This window comes from Cydia pomonella, chromosome 27 (assembly GCF_033807575.1).
Source record: "Cydia pomonella isolate Wapato2018A chromosome 27, ilCydPomo1, whole genome shotgun sequence".
Classification (NCBI taxonomy): domain Eukaryota; kingdom Metazoa; phylum Arthropoda; class Insecta; order Lepidoptera; family Tortricidae; genus Cydia; species Cydia pomonella.
In genome coordinates this window covers 8,603,891-8,621,792 of record NC_084729.1, presented here as the reverse complement: position 1 = coordinate 8,621,792, position 17,902 = coordinate 8,603,891, and the positions used below count along the sequence as shown (strand labels likewise).

At 43.7% G+C, this 17,902-nt stretch overlaps 1 protein-coding gene across 2 annotated transcripts; it reads right to left on the bottom strand.

Annotated features, from left to right (window-relative positions):
• Positions 1-758: 758 nt before the first annotated feature.
• LOC133532539 (zinc finger protein 626-like) lies at positions 759-17,759 on the bottom strand. Of its 2 annotated transcripts, XM_061871261.1 has the most exons (13): positions 17,387-17,759; positions 15,855-15,989; positions 14,816-15,589; positions 13,055-13,185; positions 12,709-12,783; positions 11,465-11,603; positions 11,124-11,236; positions 9,362-9,458; positions 7,476-7,640; positions 3,915-4,016; positions 2,515-2,610; positions 1,470-1,499; positions 759-1,301 (listed from the first exon to the last, which is right to left on the bottom strand). In XM_061871261.1, exons 1-13 carry the CDS (start codon positions 17,543-17,545, stop codon positions 1,104-1,106), a joined length of 2,214 nt encoding a protein of 737 aa, XP_061727245.1. In that variant the 5' UTR covers positions 17,546-17,759; the 3' UTR covers positions 759-1,103. The 2 variants fall into 2 exon arrangements, with proteins under 2 accessions (XP_061727245.1, XP_061727246.1); XM_061871262.1 differs by lacking the exons at positions 759-1,301; positions 1,470-1,499 and adding an exon at positions 1,655-2,342.
• Positions 17,760-17,902: the final 143 nt, after the last annotated feature.

The window sequence follows — 17,902 nt, the reverse complement described above, 5'->3', positions numbered from 1 at the left end:
AGACAAGGGACTGACGCCAACGGACTGACGAAAAAGACATGAAATTGAGGTTATCATTAGAAGCAATGTTTGTTTTGATATATTCGAATATCACCAAGCTACATTTTAAATAATCAAAGCTAATTATGTATAAATTAAAATATAACACAGGTTTACAGGGAAATAATAACTCACCATAGGACTGAAATTTTGACTGGATTCGCACGTGTTCACATGACAAAAACAACGCTAGCACTGGCACAGTAATGGCAGCCGTAAAATGGCGCGGACTGCAGCTAACTTTACTACTAACGATAAAATTTAACACGGATTTGAATTTGAGTCAACAATATTTAGCGGAAAATTCAAATTCGAACAACACACAGCGGACTGACGAATAAAACTGAACACAAAGTTTGTTTTTATTTTAACAACAACGGTAAGAATATTATATTATAAAAGTTGTGATATACATTGTTAACTACATCATAGATTATAGTGAAATTGTAAGTTTGCTTAAATTAAAATTAATATTTAACACACAAGCACTTTATTGCGCGTTTTTGGGATTGTGACATGCCAAAGTACTGACGTTTTGAGCATATATTGTGGAAATTTATAAACTTGCATTTAAAATGAATAGCTGAAATTGAGTGACCAAATAAAAGGCATTTAAATGTTTTAAAGTAAAATTAAAAATATATACAAAATATAATAACACATCGTTATTTTGTCTTATGACATTGAGTTACCCAATTTTTGTATAATCACCCAAATACAATCACTAATACTTTATAATTTACCAATATTTATTTGAATTAATTATTGACTAATTAATCCATCAATTCAATCATCAGGTAAGTACATAAGCATTTATATAAATAATTAAAATAAATTGAACATGCCAGGTACAACACAAGGAATCGTTCGCGGGGTACAGAATGATTTGAAAATGATTCTGGTGTACGCAGATGATTTCGCTGTTAGTGTGTTATTCCCCTTAATGTTATCTTGGTACATACAAGTTCTATATAATATTTATTAGAATTACGTATAAATATGACTAGAACGGATTCCAGAGTAACTTGTACAAGATATTCAAAATATTTTGACAGAAAGTGCTATTATAAGATGATTTTGCACGTATTTGACGTGAGCCAGACTGCGTGAAGTATTTCTCGCAGATTGCGCACCGGTGGGGCCGCTCGTCTGTGTTTATCTGTAAAGGGCCCTACTGTTGGACAGGCTTTTTCCTTCATGTGCACGTATTTGACGTGAGTGTTGGGCGAGCCGGACTGCGAGAAGTAATTCTCGCAGATCGTATAACGTTGGACAGGCCGGGCTGTGTGAAGTATTTCTAAAAACCCAAAGGCCCTACTGTGGACAGGCTTCTTATTCCGCTTGCGCGGGGGCGGAGTTTCCTTCATGTGCACGTATTTGACGTGAGTGTTGAGCGAGTCGGACTGCGAGACGTATTTCTCGCAGATCGTGCACTGGTGGGAGCGCTCGCCTGTGTGTATCTGTAAAGGCTCTACTGTTGGACAGGCCGGGCTGTGTGAAGTATTTCTAAAAACCCAACGGCCCTACTGATGGACAGGTTTTTTGTTCCGCTTGCGCGGAGGAGACGTCTCCTTCGTGTGCACGTATTTGACGTGAGTGTAGAGCGAGCATGACTGCGTGAAGTATTTCTCGCAGACCGTGTACTAGGGGGAGCGCTCGCCTATGTATACCTGTAAAGGCTCTACTATTGGACAGGCCGGACTGTGTGAAGTATTTCTAAAGACCCAAAGGCTCCTACTGTTGGACAGGCTTCCTGTTCCGCTTGCGCGGAGGCGGAGTTTCCTTCATGTGCACGTATTTGACGTGAGTGTAAAGCGAGCATGACTGCGTGAAGTATTTCTCGCAGACCGTGTACTAGGGGGAGCGCTCGCCTATGTATACCTGTAAAGGCTCTACTATTGGACAGGCCGGACTGTGTGAAGTATTTCTAAAGACCCAAAGGCTCCTACTGTTGGACAGGCTTCCTGTTCCGCTTGCGCGGAGGCGGAGTTTCCTTCATGTGCACGTATTTGACGTGAGTGTAAAGCGAGCATGACTGCGTGAAGTATTTCTCGCAGACCGTGTACTAGGGGGAGCGCTCGCCTATGTATACCTGTAAAGGCTCTACTATTGGACAGGCCGGACTGTGTGAAGTATTTCTAAAGACCCAAAGGCTCCTACTGTTGGACAGGCTTCCTGTTCCGCTTGCGCGGAGGCGGAGTTTCCTTCATGTGCACGTATTTGACGTGAGTGTAGAGCGAGCCGGACTGCGTGAAGTATTTCTCGCAGATCGTGCACTGGTGGGAGCGTTCGCCTGTGTGTATCTGTAAAAAAAAGCGTTTTGGTACCAAAATTGATGTATGGAGAGAGCACTCTATGCTTATTTCTTATTTCTCTATGATAGAGCAGAGAAAATCGTTCTTGAAAAAGACGACTAAAACTTCGCCCAGGCTCTTTATCATACATAGACAAGAGATTAAAAACAATAGAGCTGACCTTCCTGTGCTGGTAGACGGAGGACTGGTGCATGAAGGTAGCGGGACACTCTGGACACTGCCACTTCCTCACCCCCGTGTGGAACGCCTGGTGGTTCTGGGGAAACCAACAACAACAAATGTATAAATATATATTACTCGAAAAGAACTATCATATTCACATTCTTTATTTGTACTGATCATACATTGTCATACCCCCACACGAATCGAGATATCAGAGAAATATTGCGGCTAAAAACAAAGCTGTATTATGTGATCAATTTATCGATTTACAATAACAATATACATAATAGATATATACAGATATAACTAGCCTAAATCTTTATAGGCACTTGAGGCATTGTGCTCGCTTTCAGCTCGTTTCATAAACCGACTCTCGTATTATAATTCCTTTCATTATGTGGCAGCCACATAAGCTACTATTGATTGCACACGAACGATTCAAGTATACCAATTACAACTATACAGTATGTATCTGAACGAAATGCAATTAATTATATAATTAAATCCGTAAATGTTTAGGTCATATTGAGCAAGTTTTACTACGGGACCACCCCCGAAATCGTAAAAAAATTTATAGGAAATGTCAACATCAGACCAGCAAAATGTATGAAATACCGAATTTTTTTTCGCGTTTTCAGGGTTGGTCTCATAGAGTGAGGCCACACTGATGCGTTGCGTTGCGTCGCGTTTAGACTGAGCGTCAACGCTGCGTCGTTTTACATATGTTTTTTTATGACATGCCACATCAATGCGTTGCGACGCCGCGACGCAAACGGCACCAGTGTGGCCTCAAAATTCAAAAATTTATTCTGCAAGTAGGCCTCAAGCGTTCTTTTACAAGTCAGTACAACATTATAGTAACCTCATATAGTGACATAAAAATACCTAACAACATTTACAAATACAACAGCCAATACCTGGGTAAACATTACATTATAATAATCTTAAAATAAATAATTACTACAATACAATAGAGATGTATAGTCTCTATGGTTAAAAATACATTAAATCTGGAGATGTAAAAGGTCCCCAATGTCAGAGTACTAATACTAATAAAATTTGGAGGTGTAAAGTCTCTCCAAGTGTCAAAAGCATAGCATAGTTAAATAAATAAATAAATAAATATTATAGGACATTATTACACAAATTGACTAAGTCCCACAGTAAGCTCAATAAGGCTTGTATTGAGGGTACTTAGACAACGATATATATAATATATATAAATACTTAAATACATAGAAAACACCCATGACTCAGGAACAAATATCCATGCTCATCACACGAATAAATGCCCTTACCAGGATTTGAACCCAGGACCATCGGCTTCATAGGCAGGGTCACTACCCACTAGGCCAGACTGGTCGTCAAAATAGTTACTCATAAACATAGCATAGTTACGTTAAGTCCGTAGGGCGTCATGTAGGCCTTGGGGCACAGCGAGCACTTGTACGGCCTCTCGCCCGTGTGTTTGTTCATGTGTATCTTCAGAGTCGCCAGGCACTGCGAACATTTATTTACTTAGGTTTATTGAAAAGCATTGATAAAATTGGGTTACTATTACCATTGTTCAGGACAATGGGCGTGTTTCCTATGACCAAAGCTCATACGGAATGTTTCTTTAAGAAATAGAAGGTGGAATAGCTATTTAGTAGAATTCTAGATATTCTGTCTCAGCCAGTCTTAGAACGAAATAAACGTCGTCTCTTCTTCTTTTCTTTGTTCCAGCTCATTTCCCAGTTCGGCTGTGGTCGGGCCTCCTCATACGTCGGCGCCAGGACAATCTATCCTGGTTTGTCATCTCTTCCTTGGGGGGGTTGCTTGGGGTCGTCCAAATCGTCGTCGTCCGTCGTTTTAAACCCTGACAGTGGCTTCCCGCAGTGCTCGCACACGGAGGCCCAGCGCAGCCAGTCGGCCGCCGTCGCTGTAGTCGGCCTCCTGACAATAGAGCTACAGACTCACGGACAGTCGCTTCCTGCAGTGCTCGCACACGGAGGCCCAGTGCAGCCAGTCGGCCGCCGTCGCTGTAGTCGGCCTCCTGACAATAGAGCTACAGACTCACGGACAGTCGCTTCCTGCAGTGCTCGCACACGGAGGCCCAGTGCAGCCAGTCGGCCGCCGTCGCTGTAGTCGGCCTCCTGACAATAGAGCTACAGACTCACGGACAGTCGCTTCCCGCAGTGCTCGCACACGGAGGCCCAGTGCAGCCAGTCGGCCGCCGTCGCTGTAGTCGGCCTCCTGACAATAGAGCTACAGACTCACGGACAGTCGCTTCCCGCAGTGCTCGCACACGGAGGCCCAGTGCAGCCAGTCGGCCGCCGTCGCTGTAGTCGGCCTCCTGACAATAGAGCTACAGACTCACGGACAGTCGCTTCCCGCAGTGCTCGCACACGGAGGCCCAGTGCAGCCAGTCGGCCGCCGTCGCTGTAGTCGGCCTCCTGACAATAGAGCTACAGACTCACGGACAGTCGCTTCCCGCAGTGCTCGCACACGGAGGCCCAGTGCAGCCAGTCGGCCGCCGTCGCTGTAGTCGGCCTCCTGACAATAGAGCTACAGACTCACGGACAGTCGCTTCCCGCAGTGCTCGCACACGGAGGCCCAGTGCAGCCAGTCGGCCGCCGTCGCTGTAGTCGGCCTCCTGACAATAGAGCTACAGACTCACGGACAGTCGCTTCCCGCAGTGCTCGCACACGGAGGCCCAGTGCAGCCAGTCGGCCGCCGTCGCTGTAGTCGGCCTCCTGACAATAGAGCTACAGACTCACGGACAGCCGCTTCCCGCAGTGCTCGCACACGGAGGCCCAGCGCAGCCAGTCGGCCGCCGTCGCTGTAGTCGGCCTCCTGACAATAGAGCTACAGACTCACGGACAGCCGCTTCCCGCAGTGCTCGCACACGGAGGCCCAGTGCAGCCAGTCGGCCGCCGTCGCTGTAGTCGGCCTCCTGACAATAGAGCTACAGACTCACGGACAGTCGCTTCCCGCAGTGCTCGCACACGGAGGCCCAGTGCAGCCAGTCGGCCGCCGTCGCTGTAGTCGGCCTCCTGACAATAGAGCTACAGACTCACGGACAGTCGCTTCCCGCAGTGCTCGCACACGGAGGCCCAGTGCAGCCAGTCGGCCGCCGTCGCTGTAGTCGGCCTCCTGACAATAGAGCTACAGACTCACGGACAGTCGCTTCCCGCAGTGCTCGCACACGGAGGCCCAGTGCAGCCAGTCGGCCGCCGTCGCTGTAGTCGGCCTCCTGACAATAGAGCTACAGACTCACGGACAGTCGCTTCCCGCAGTGCTCGCACACGGAGGCCCAGTGCAGCCAGTCGGCCGCCGTCGCTGTAGTCGGCCTCCTGACAATAGAGCTACAGACTCACGGACAGTCGCTTCCCGCAGTGCTCGCACACGGAGGCCCAGTGCAGCCAGTCGGCCGCCGTCGCTGTAGTCGGCCTCCTGACAATAGAGCTACAGACTCACGGACAGTCGCTTCCCGCAGTGCTCGCACACGGAGGCCCAGTGCAGCCAGTCGGCCGCCGTCGCTGTAGTCGGCCTCCTGACAATAGAGCTACAGACTCACGGACAGTCGCTTCCCGCAGTGCTCGCACACGGAGGCCCAGTGCAGCCAGTCGGCCGCCGTCGCTGTAGTCGGCCTCCTGACAATAGAGCTACAGACTCACGGACAGCCGCTTCCCGCAGTGCTCGCACACGGAGGCCCAGCGCAGCCAGTCGGCCGCCGTCGCTGTAGTCGGCCTCCTGACAATAGAGCTACAGACTCACGGACAGCCGCTTCCCGCAGTGCTCGCACACGGAGGCCCAGTGCAGCCAGTCGGCCGCCGTCGCTGTAGTCGGCCTCCTGACAATAGAGCTACAGACTCACGGACAGTCGCTTCCCGCAGTGCTCGCACACGGAGGCCCAGTGCAGCCAGTCGGCCGCCGTCGCTGTAGTCGGCCTCCTGACAATAGAGCTACAGACTCACGGACAGTCGCTTCCTGCAGTGCTCGCACACGGAGGCCCAGTGCAGCCAGTCGGCCGCCGTCGCTGTAGTCGGCCTCCTGACAATAGAGCTACAGACTCACGGACAGCCGCTTCCCGCAGTGCTCGCACACGGAGGCCCAGTGCAGCCAGTCGGCCGCCGTCGCTGTAGTCGGCCTCCTGACAATAGAGCTACAGACTCACGGACAGCCGCTTCCCGCAGTGCTCGCACACGGAGGCCCAGTGCAGCCAGTCGGCCGCCGTCGCTGTAGTCGGCCTCCTGACAATAGAGCTACAGACTCACGGACAGCCGCTTCCCGCAGTGCTCGCACACGGAGGCCCAGTGCAGCCAGTCGGCCGCCGTCGCTGTAGTCGGCCTCCTGACAATAGAGCTACAGACTCACGGACAGCCGCTTCCCGCAGTGCTCGCACACGGAGGCCCAGTGCAGCCAGTCGGCCGCCGTCGCTGTAGTCGGCCTCCTGACAATAGAGCTACAGACTCACGGACAGCCGCTTCCCGCAGTGCTCGCACACGGAGGCCCAGTGCAGCCAGTCGGCCGCCGTCGCTGTAGTCGGCCTCCTGACAATAGAGCTACAGACTCACGGACAGCCGCTTCCCGCAGTGCTCGCACACGGAGGCCCAGTGCAGCCAGTCGGCCGCCGTCGCTGTAGTCGGCCTCCTGACAATAGAGCTACAGACTCACGGACAGTCGCTTCCCGCAGTGCTCGCACACGGAGGCCCAGTGCAGCCAGTCGGCCGCCGTCGCTGTAGTCGGCCTCCTGACAATAGAGCTACAGACTCACGGACAGTCGCTTCCTGCAGTGCTCGCACACGGAGGCCCAGTGCAGCCAGTCGGCCGCCGTCGCTGTAGTCGGCCTCCTGACAATAGAGCTACAGACTCACGGACAGCCGCTTCCCGCAGTGCTCGCACACGGAGGCCCAGTGCAGCCAGTCGGCCGCCGTCGCTGTAGTCGGCCTCCTGACAATAGAGCTACAGACTCACGGACAGCCGCTTCCCGCAGTGCTCGCACACGGAGGCCCAGTGCAGCCAGTCGGGCTGCGAGCGGCGGCCGCCGTCGCTGTAGTCGGCCTTGGGCGGCCGCAGCAGGCGGTGCACGCGGTCGATGTGCGTGGCGAGCGACGGCTTTGATGTGAAGGATTTCGTGCACTGTACAACATACAGTAGTGGGTATTAAGGATCGGCCACAACACTGCACAAAATACGGTGACGGTACGGAATCGCAGTGAACTTCACGATTTTATGACATGCACTCCAAGTAAAGTCAGTCGTTTGCACGTCACTGCAAAATTCAAAAATTTATTCTGCAAGTAGGCCTCAAGGGCTCTTTTACAAGTCAATACAACATTTATAGTAACATCATATAGTGACATGAAAAATACATAACAACATTTATAAATACAACAGCCAATACCTACCTGGGTAAACATTACATTATAATAATCTTAAAATAAATAATTACTACAATACAATAGAGATATAAAATAGTCTCTATGGTTTAAAACACATTAAATCTGGAGATGTAAAAGGTCCCCAATGTCAGAGTACTAATACTAATAAAATTTGGAGGTGTAAAGTCTCTCCAAGTGTCAAAATAAAATTTATACTAAATAAATAAACCGCGTCTGGACTGTTAAACTAGCAGTCTCATAAACTAATGCTACAGAATACATAACTAGTATGTACCAAGTCAAGTATATTATACAATATGACAGAGACGTATAGTCTCCACGGTTAATACATTAAGTTTGGAGATGTATAAGGTCCCCACGGTCTGAGAAAAATAACAATACACAATAATAATTACATTAATAAGATTTGGAGGTGTAAAAGTTCTCCAAATGTCAAAGAATAAAAATAAAAAAAGTTGCGATCCGTTCCGTGCCTTCACCGTATTTTGAGCAGCGATTTGACCGGTCCTTGTTATGTCTATACTAGCTCAACGTTTGAAACGCTCAAAGTGTATGGGTGACTGAGTACAGATGATTTTTTTTACTGTCAGCGGTTGCACCGTCGCAGTTGAAACGCCCATATTCCTCGCGTTGTCCCGGCATTTTGCCACGGCTCATTGGAGCCTGGGGTCCGCTTGGCAATTAATCCCTAGAATTGACGGTACTAATTTTTACGAAAGCGACTGCCATCTGACCTTCCAACCTAACTAAACTAGGCCTTATTTGGATTAGTCCGGTTTCCTCACGATGTTCTCCTTCACCGAAAAGCGACTGGTAAATATCAAATGATATTTCGTACATAAGTCCCGATCTCATTGGTACGAGCTGGGGTTTGAACCCGCGACCTCCGGATTACAAGTCGCACGCTCTTACCGCTAGGCCACCAGCGCTTGAAACGCCCGCTTGAGTCAACAAGTCACATTGGGTACATGACACATGTTAAATGTTATAACAAAATTTAGTTAAATCGATAGAAAATGAGCCATCCATTATAAAAAGTAGACTTTAAAAAATTGCATTGGGATCATAAAAAAATACAAGGCTCCAAAGTCTCAAAAAAAAATTTTTTTTTTAACTTTCAAAAACAGAAAAAAAAATGGTACAATTCGATTCCTTACATTTTGTTGAAAAATAAATTGTATAACAACTATACACATAAACGCAATATTTCAGGCTCAAAATGGCAATTTCCTTGATCTTCCATACATTTATGACAGACTTAATGTAACTTAACGTCACATTACAATATCATTTTGTTAGAGGCGTTTCAATCGTCGAGTGCGAGCGTCAGACTTTAACTCTCATTTCTGACCTTTGTGTTGCTTAAATGCCATGAGTCCTATATAGACATTTGATCCTCAGGAAAATCAAGATCAATTGACATTATTTACAGAAAACTGTCAAGTGTACAATACTCACAGTGTCGCAGGTGTACAGTTGCACACCGTGCTGCGCGTGCGCGTGCAGGATCAGAGCGTCGGCGCTCGCGCAGCTCTCGCCGCACTGCGAGCACGCACTACAAGCGACGATGCCACATTAACAAGGGTAATACCAGGGAAAATCTGAGTTAAGACAATATACGACTGTTTCTTCATACTTAGGTCATACTGAAAGTTCCTGGAATCTTAAAAAAAATTAAAAAAATCCCTGACATATATTTACAAACAGTATTCCTAACATACAAATCATCACCGAACAAATTATATCTAAAAATAGACAATAAGTTATATTTTCAATAAATAAACATTTTCAATACGTGAACTCTAAATGGCTCATTCCAGAAACTTTCAGTATTACCCACGTACAAACGTAGTCCCCATTTTCCTACCTGAATATTCGTGAGAGGCTTGAATAAAAATAAATGAAAAGCATACCATATTTTTGTACCTAATTTGTACTATTTAGTACCTCCGTTAAAAAAATTGTACCTCACGGTACTTATATAACCTTATTTACTCACAGCATGGCGGGTGTACTGTTTTTTGATGATAACTTTGTGTACCGTTGTGTTGTTTAATCTGTTAAGTTCAAATAACTCAGAAAATCAGATCAGATTTTTCTTAGGAAGATTTCTTTGAACTAGCGCCTAGCCTTTTTAAGACATGATTTTCTGAGTTATTTGAGCTTACTGTGGGACTTAGTCAATTTGTGTAATAATGTCCTATAATATTTATTTATTATTTATTTTAAAAACGAAGGGGCGTTGCTGTGGTTAATATACCACAAATTCTGTAAATATATTTCCTATAGTGATGATATCCAGAAAGGAAAATGAGGATTATCTTTGTATACCTATAGAGAAGCGGTCGACCTCTTCCTCTTTAACGGTAATATCAAATATCAAACATTTATTCAGCAAATAGGCCACAGGGGCACTTTTACATGTCCATTTTTACAAACAATAAATTAAAAAAAAAAAACAATTACAAATATCGAATCTATGAAATAATAAATACTTTATTAGAGATGTATACTGTCTCTAAATGTCTAATTACACAAAAAAAAAACTATGATAAAAAAATAAAACCATAAAATACTAAAATTCTTTAGAGATGTATAAGTCTCTAAGTGTCAGAGATAAAATATAAAAATATATATTAATTTCCCAGTAACAAAATTTGCGACATGAGGAAACTATAAGGGTTCCTTCCTAGTTGACTGCGGGACCCTAAAAACCAATAATATACTAAATGTTCAATGAATGCGGGACTAGGTGTGTAAGGCTGTACGAAAGTCCTTTACATACATCTTCACTCATCGCACCTGATATGTAGTATTTCCGGACCTAATTTGAAGTAAGTCATGTCAACATTTCATTACAAGTTTGAGAAAAGGCACAGGCCTCCTCTCATGCGCGAGAGGGCTCGGGCTACAGTCCCCACGCTAGTCCAATGCGGATCGAGGACTTTTTTTAAGTTATAATATTTTACAGTACATATGGGGCTACTTTATAGCACTAGTGCGAGAAGTAGCATATTACGTTACTGTGTCGAACATTTAAAGGGCCATATGTACTGTAAAACGTTGTACGATACATGTGCGAATAGGTAATTCGCAACTCGTGTCGATTTAAAACACTCCCTTCGGTCGTGTTTTAATTTATCGCCACTCGTTTCGAATTTCCTATTTTTCGCACTTGTATGTACTATTATAAGTTATAAGTTATATTTAACAAAATTACCTCAAGTTGGAATCACACTTGTTGTTTGCGTACGTGTCTTTATGCCTCTTCAGAGCGTCCATGTTTTCGAACTGTGTCCTGCACCTCCGGCATCTTAGTTCAGGCAAATTAACCTGGAATAATAAATAAATAAATATTGGACATTCTTACACATATACTTTCTGTCACAAAGGAGCGTGCATGAACTGTAGGAGGCAGCACAGGAGCCGTCAGATTTTTGGCGCGAGGCGCAAATGTGATGTTTATTGTTCCGATGTAGCCCAAAAGATGGCAGAGCCTACTATGCACAAGAAAACGCGTGACGTGTGAATGTACATGTTTAGACAGACAAACAGACATACCTTCTTGTGGCTGCGGGTCTTGTGGGCCTTGAGCCCCGTCCGGCTCGTGAAGGTCTCCCCGCACACCTCGCAGGTGCCGCCGGCCGCGTTCTCCGCCGGATGCGCCATGCGCATGTGTGAAGTACGCGATGTCTTCTTGCTGTCGGAGATAAATTATTAGGAAAGTTAAAGAGAGGTATGGGCATTGTGAATGTCATCTCGCTTTGTGTGGTAGGGCACAGCCAGTGGATGTCATTCCAGAATTAGAGCAGAGCCCAACTGGGGAAGTACCTCCACCTTACAGAAAACCGCAGCCAAATAACACTAGACCCTAGTCATAGTGTTGTGTTCCTGCCGGTGAGTAAGGTTGCCAGAGCTCAACGAGGGGGGGGGGGCGGGTTTAGGGTCGGCAACGCGCATGTAACTCCTCTGGAGTTGCAGGCGTACATAGGCACGGAGACTGCTTACCATCGGTCAGACTTTAACCTACATTATTTGATCATGTAATGTTTTCATCTACCCTCAACTGGTTTAAGGAGCCATTTGAGGGTAGATTTTGTTTACTTTTATTTAAATACCTAAAGATACCCGAAAGACATACTTCTCTACTGCATCAAAAATGCTCAAAATAAGTTTCCATTCAAAAAATCTTTACGTGCTTTCATTGCTAGCAGAATGAATGATTGATAAAGTATATATGTCTATAAGCTTTACATTTCATGCCGTTGACGGAAAAATGACGTCATGCTACATAGAGTCTAATTTCAATTAATATTTTCGTAATAATTAATCATTCGTCAACCTCTTTAAGTTAACTGATACAGATACTTGACAATCAGTACAGAAACGTCTGACTTTCAACTTATTGTCACTCGACTAAATAATAGACTTTTAGTTTATTAAATAATAGATAATTTTGATTTTTAACAGTGTATTTTTAACAGCAGTAGATTTTTAACAACGAAACCATTATTTTTTTACGCGTCAATAGATTAGTTATCAAAATTTATAATGTTTTAAAAAACTGTCTGTATGTGAAATTACGTAATTTTTACGGCATGAAATGTACGGGCCCTGATTTTAAGTAATATTTGTATGTATGTATGGCATGATAATATATTGTGTTGTTGTTGTTTAAGTAGCACCACTCACAATCTCTCTGCTTTGCCTAAAGGTTGACTGGTAGAGAATGCCTCATGGCAGTAAGTCCACCTTCTGTACAGAAAGGTTTTCTTTTGTGCAATAAAGGTTAAATAAATACTCACAGGAACTGTTTGTCGCAATGCGCGCACTGGAAGGTGGTGCCTGCGTGGTATGCGGCGTGTAGCACGGCGCACGCCCTGCATTGAATAACAAATATTACTGCACAATTTTACCTAGTCCCACCACCCTTTACATTGACATATTTTGTGTTAAAGTCAAACTGTGTTCTAATAAATATGCATACGACACAGTCAAGAGATCCTGCGGTGGCAGCATGGTTCCATTTTTATCACCTGTCACTATGCCCGTCACTTTCGCACTTACATACTTGTTAGAACGTGACAGGCATGGTGACAAATGATAAAGAGCCGACCATCTTAGCCCTACTGGCCTATTATAAATACTCACTTGCCGCGCACGAGTTCGTTGCACCTCGCGCATCGAAACTTAAGCCGGTGGGTATTCTGTACATGCTGGCGCAGCTTCACGGGGAACTGGTAGCGCACGTGGCACAGCCCGCACACGTGCTCGCCACGCGCCTGCGCCAACCATTCATTTTACTAGTTTATGTAACTGCTACATAATAAAAGGCATTAAAATGCGAGTGTGGGTTTATGAAACGAGCTAAAAGCGAGTTTGCCGAAGCTCCCTCTTCCCCGAGTGATATCTGGAGATATTCGCCTTGACCGCACGTCATTATACACCGTGTTTTTATTGAATTTCGTTAACTTCGGGGTATCGGTAAGTACGTTTAAGGAAACTAAATGGCATAGTTAATTTACAAAAAAAAAATGTTTTTTTTTTTTACTATTTTTTTTTTATAAAAAGTAACTAAATGTTACATATAGCGTTGTTGTAATACGGGCATTACATTTAACTCAACCAAACAATTGAAAACTGTGACATCAATGTCATTTCGAACGTCGATCGTCCGAGATAGTACTTACGTTTAGTAGCAAATGTATGAACTCGCACTAAACACTAATCAATAAGTAAACAGGCCCTAAGGCAATTGTACACGCTCGTAAGGGCCTTATAAGATAAAAATTAATGATTGATTATCTCCGAAATGGAGTTAATTAGAATATCGGTGTCTTTGAGAAAGTTACTTAATTTAAGCTCAGGAATGCACCCTCGAAATTAACGCAAATCAAAAAAAACACGGTGTATAATGGACGCCCTTTAGTAAAAGCGCGATAAGATAAGATAAGAAGAAAGAAAGAAGAAAAAAAGAAGAAAAAAAAGAAGAAGAGATCGCTTTTTAGCGATAAGACCGCCTGTTGTTGCTTAGTTTTTTTTTATGTTAATTACTGTATTTAATCATGTTTTCGTTGTGCACAATAAAGAATATTATTATTATTATTATAAGATAAGATAATTCTTTATTGTACAACCGTGTTACAGAGGTGTTATTTAATTACATGTGTAAGTTTCAACGGTGACCCAGGCCAGGAGCTAATTTCGTCGACTATCCCGTCCCGAGCAAGAACTCGTACAGTGGTTAAGGCAGATGTATAATGTGTCCTCGTGAACATCAGCTGCTGTTCTCTTGGTGAGTTGCCACCCAAACCATTGCAAAATAACAAAACAAAAGTTTCAGCTGGTACGCGATGCTTGACAAATAAATCTTATAGTATGTTTATGTGAACAGCTGACGGTCTTTCCACCGCGAACTAGCCGAGTATTTTTTTTTTAATTCATAACAGCATGAACTATCAGTTATCATCTATATTTAAAAGCATAGGTGGCCTAGTGGTAAGAGCATGCGACTTGCAATCCGGAGGTCGCGGGTTCAAACCTCGGTTCGTACCAATGAGTTTTTCGGAACTTATGTACGAAATATCATTTGATATTAACCAGTCGTTTTTCGGTGAAGGAAAACATCGTGAGGAAACCGGACTAATCCCAATAAGGCCTAGCTTACCCTCTAGGTTGGAAGGTCAGATGGCAGCCGCTTTCGAAAAAACTAGACGACGCCAATTCTTGGGATTAGACTATCATTTCACATTAATATCGGGACGCGATGACTGATTTTTTATGGTACGTGTTTAATGGGTGACTGCTGTTCCTCAACTCATCAACTGGACAACAGCTGATGTTCACTGATAGTACTGGAGCGCCTATGATGACCGCGAGTTGTCTTATAAGCTCCATCTATTATGCACTTACCGGATCATGAGTCTTCATGTGGTTCTCGTACGTGACAGACGTCAGGAAGCCTTTATAACACAACTCACACTTGTACTCTCCTTTAAGATACTTGTCAGATTCTTTTCTTTTCTCCATCTCCTTCTCCATTTCTTTTTCTGTCAAACACTGCACTTGGAAATCGTATTTCTTTTCAAATTCTTTGAAATCTTCTTCAGTACAAAATTTTTGCTTTGACCGTTCTTTTCTTTTTCTTCCTTTGTCTGCTTCTTGCTCTTTAATTTTTCGTCTAGTCGGTCTTTTTTTATCATTTGTGTATACTTCTTTATCAGACCTTGTTTCTACTATTTTTATTTGATCTATTTTCTTTGTATATTTACTCTTCTTATCATACCTTTTTCTTGACAGTCTCTTTTTCTTTGCTTTTACCTTTTTAAACTGTGAATCTGAATATTCTACTATTTCTTCTTCAGGTAAATTTAGATTTGCATCTATGTTACTAATATTATCCTTTAATTTAACTTTGATGTCATGCACAAGTTCAAATTTGTCTACGTCTATCTCCGAACCGGAATTATTTGGTCTATCATCATTTTCGACATCATTATTCACGTCATCATTTTCGACATCGGCATTCATTTGTCCATTGTTATTTATGAGAATTGTATTGTATAAATCCACTTGTGCCTCGTAGTTAAAGTAATAAGTAGTGTCTTCGTTAAACATTTGGGTTGAGAGAGTGTGCGTGAGGTTGTGCATTGAGCGGTTGATTGTGCGTATAAATTCGTTTGTTATCTGTTAAATATATAAATATTATAGTCTTGTAAGGCCTTAATATACAAACCTTATTTTTAATTTGAACCTTGTTATACGGTAAATTGAATTGAATTTCGTTTGTTTCAGTAAGTAATAAAACAAAGTAAATGCCACTTGGTTTAGAACCTTCTAATTAGACTGAAAGTGTACTATAAGCTGTAAAAGTGTATGTGTACCCACTTTATGAATGGAATTTATTATACGCTGCTCTCCTGGGGCTTACTGACAAATGAAAGATACTTACAATATGCTGGTGTACGAGTGCCTGCTTGAGCAGCGCGTCGGCGCGGTGGAAGCGCACGCGCAGCGCTTGCGCCCGCGCGAACTGCGCGCGGCACCACGCGCACAGGTGTTGTGGGAGCCCGTCCCATGCTGACAGCTAATCAACAAGCTTATATTAACAAGGAGTTTACACTAAAACTTATAGCGCAGGTGCATGCTTGCATGTCTAGTTTGAAAAATAGTGTAAGTAGCGCTAACTGGCAGCTGGTTTTCCCGCATGGCGGCAGTGTCCTTTTCTTCTTCTTTCATGTGCGTATCTGTACTGTATACGTGAATAATTGATTACATCGTTCAATAATGAGGATCATGATGGCACGATCTGTTGAAGACCATGTTGCGTCTAGTGCCTAATTCGTGTAGTATGTTGAATCCAGGATATCTAGACTGCTGAATAAAACTATAGCGGACTGTAAACACTAATTTAATTACTGGTAGTTACAGAGGTATTTTTATAGTTATTTTTGGCGCGACGCGATATGTGTGCGTTCCGCGAGCCGTAATTTCGATTCTGACGGTCCCCCCGCGGACCGGCCCCGGTCCCCGTCGCTGGCTAACTGGTCCGGTGACGTGACGGTAGACGTCATCGCTGTTGCTGTGGAGTTAATTCGATGCGGCGGCGGGCTTGTCGCCAACAACCAGGTTCCTCCATAGTGTTCTGTTCCTCGGCAACCACATGGCCTCATGCAGTTTTAAATTATGCCCTATCAAACCAAACGAAGGAACTGTCATAAGACATCATTTGACGAGAGAGGTAGTTAGCTAGTGCAGTTACACTACCATCAGGATTTGACATCATGTCCTTCTGTTGAAGACCAGGTTCCTCTATAGGGTTCTGTTCCTCGGCAAGCACATGGCCTAATGCAGTTTTAAATTATGCCCTATCAAACCCAATGAAGGAACTGTCATAAGACATCATTTGACGCGAAAGGTAGTTAGCGCAGTTACACTACCTTCAGGCTTTGTTGTCCTTGGGTGAGGTCTTGGTAGCTCAGATGGTACAGCAATGGGCTAGTTGATCCAGAGTTGTGTGTTCGTCTCACCCAAGACAGTAAATTATTCCACTTTCAAATTTATACTACGCTTAATAGCATTGTTCGCAGACGTTTCTGCTTGTTACAAAATTAATTTAACTTCAGGATGCTTACTTGCTAAATGCAATTACACCTGATAACTAAGTCATTGGTGATAAATGAGTAAGTAAAAGCAAAAAATATTTCTTTGCTAATCCGCGAAAAAACGCGCAAATGAGTAAAGTTAAACTTTACTTAGCCTTACTAAACTAACTAACTTCATACCTTATAAAACAAAGTCCCAGGCCGCGTCTTTCTGTAAGTATGTTCGAGATAAACTCTAAATTACTGAACGGATTTTCCTGTGGTCTTCACCAATCAATAGATATTCTTGAGGAAGGTTTAGATGTTTAATTTGTTTGTGTACCAGAAGCCGGGGCAGGTCGCTAATTTTGTATATATGTGTAACTATAATAATGCTTACCGAAGTTCCCATGATTTCCGAAAACATTTGTTCTAAGCCCGACTCGCGAATGTGATACAATATCACGTCTGAAGCCAGACAAATCCGACAAGCCAACAACTCGGACTGTTCCTCCACTTTCACTGTGTCCATATTTACTAACATTACAGGTAAAGGCATCGCTAAATTTCATGTAATCCGACGAGAATTGGCACCGACATTTTTCACAGAAGCGATCACTACTAATCAATATAGCTTCACTTCAAAAGGTTTATTACCGCTTTAGGCATAGTTTGCATTGTTTTTTTTACACAGAATAATGCAATAAATGCATTTCTTGACTCATATATCATACAACAAAATTAAATTAATGAAATGAAATTACGGAAGTCCATTAAGTCCAAAACATAGATAGATAGTATAGGTACTATTTTGATCACTTTACGTTGTTAAGTGTCAAAATAAATTTAATAAAAAAAAATTGTCGCTATTAGCATTAACCTAAATGTAATGAAATAAAAAAAAATATATTGTTCC

Excerpts from the sequence above, each read along its gene's own strand:
- LOC133532539 (XM_061871261.1), bottom strand. The coding sequence starts at position 17,545 with ATGCCTTTACCTGTAATGTTAGTAAATATGGACACAGTGAAAGTGGAG. Across the intron at positions 11,604-12,708 it reads CATTGCGACAAACAGTTCCT|CAAGAAGACATCGCGTACTT; the intron begins GTGAGTATTTAT and ends TATCTCCGACAG. Across the intron at positions 4,017-7,475 it reads ACTGCGGGAAGCGGCTGTCC|TGCCTGGCGACTCTGAAGAT; the intron begins GTGAGTCTGTAG and ends AAATGTTCGCAG.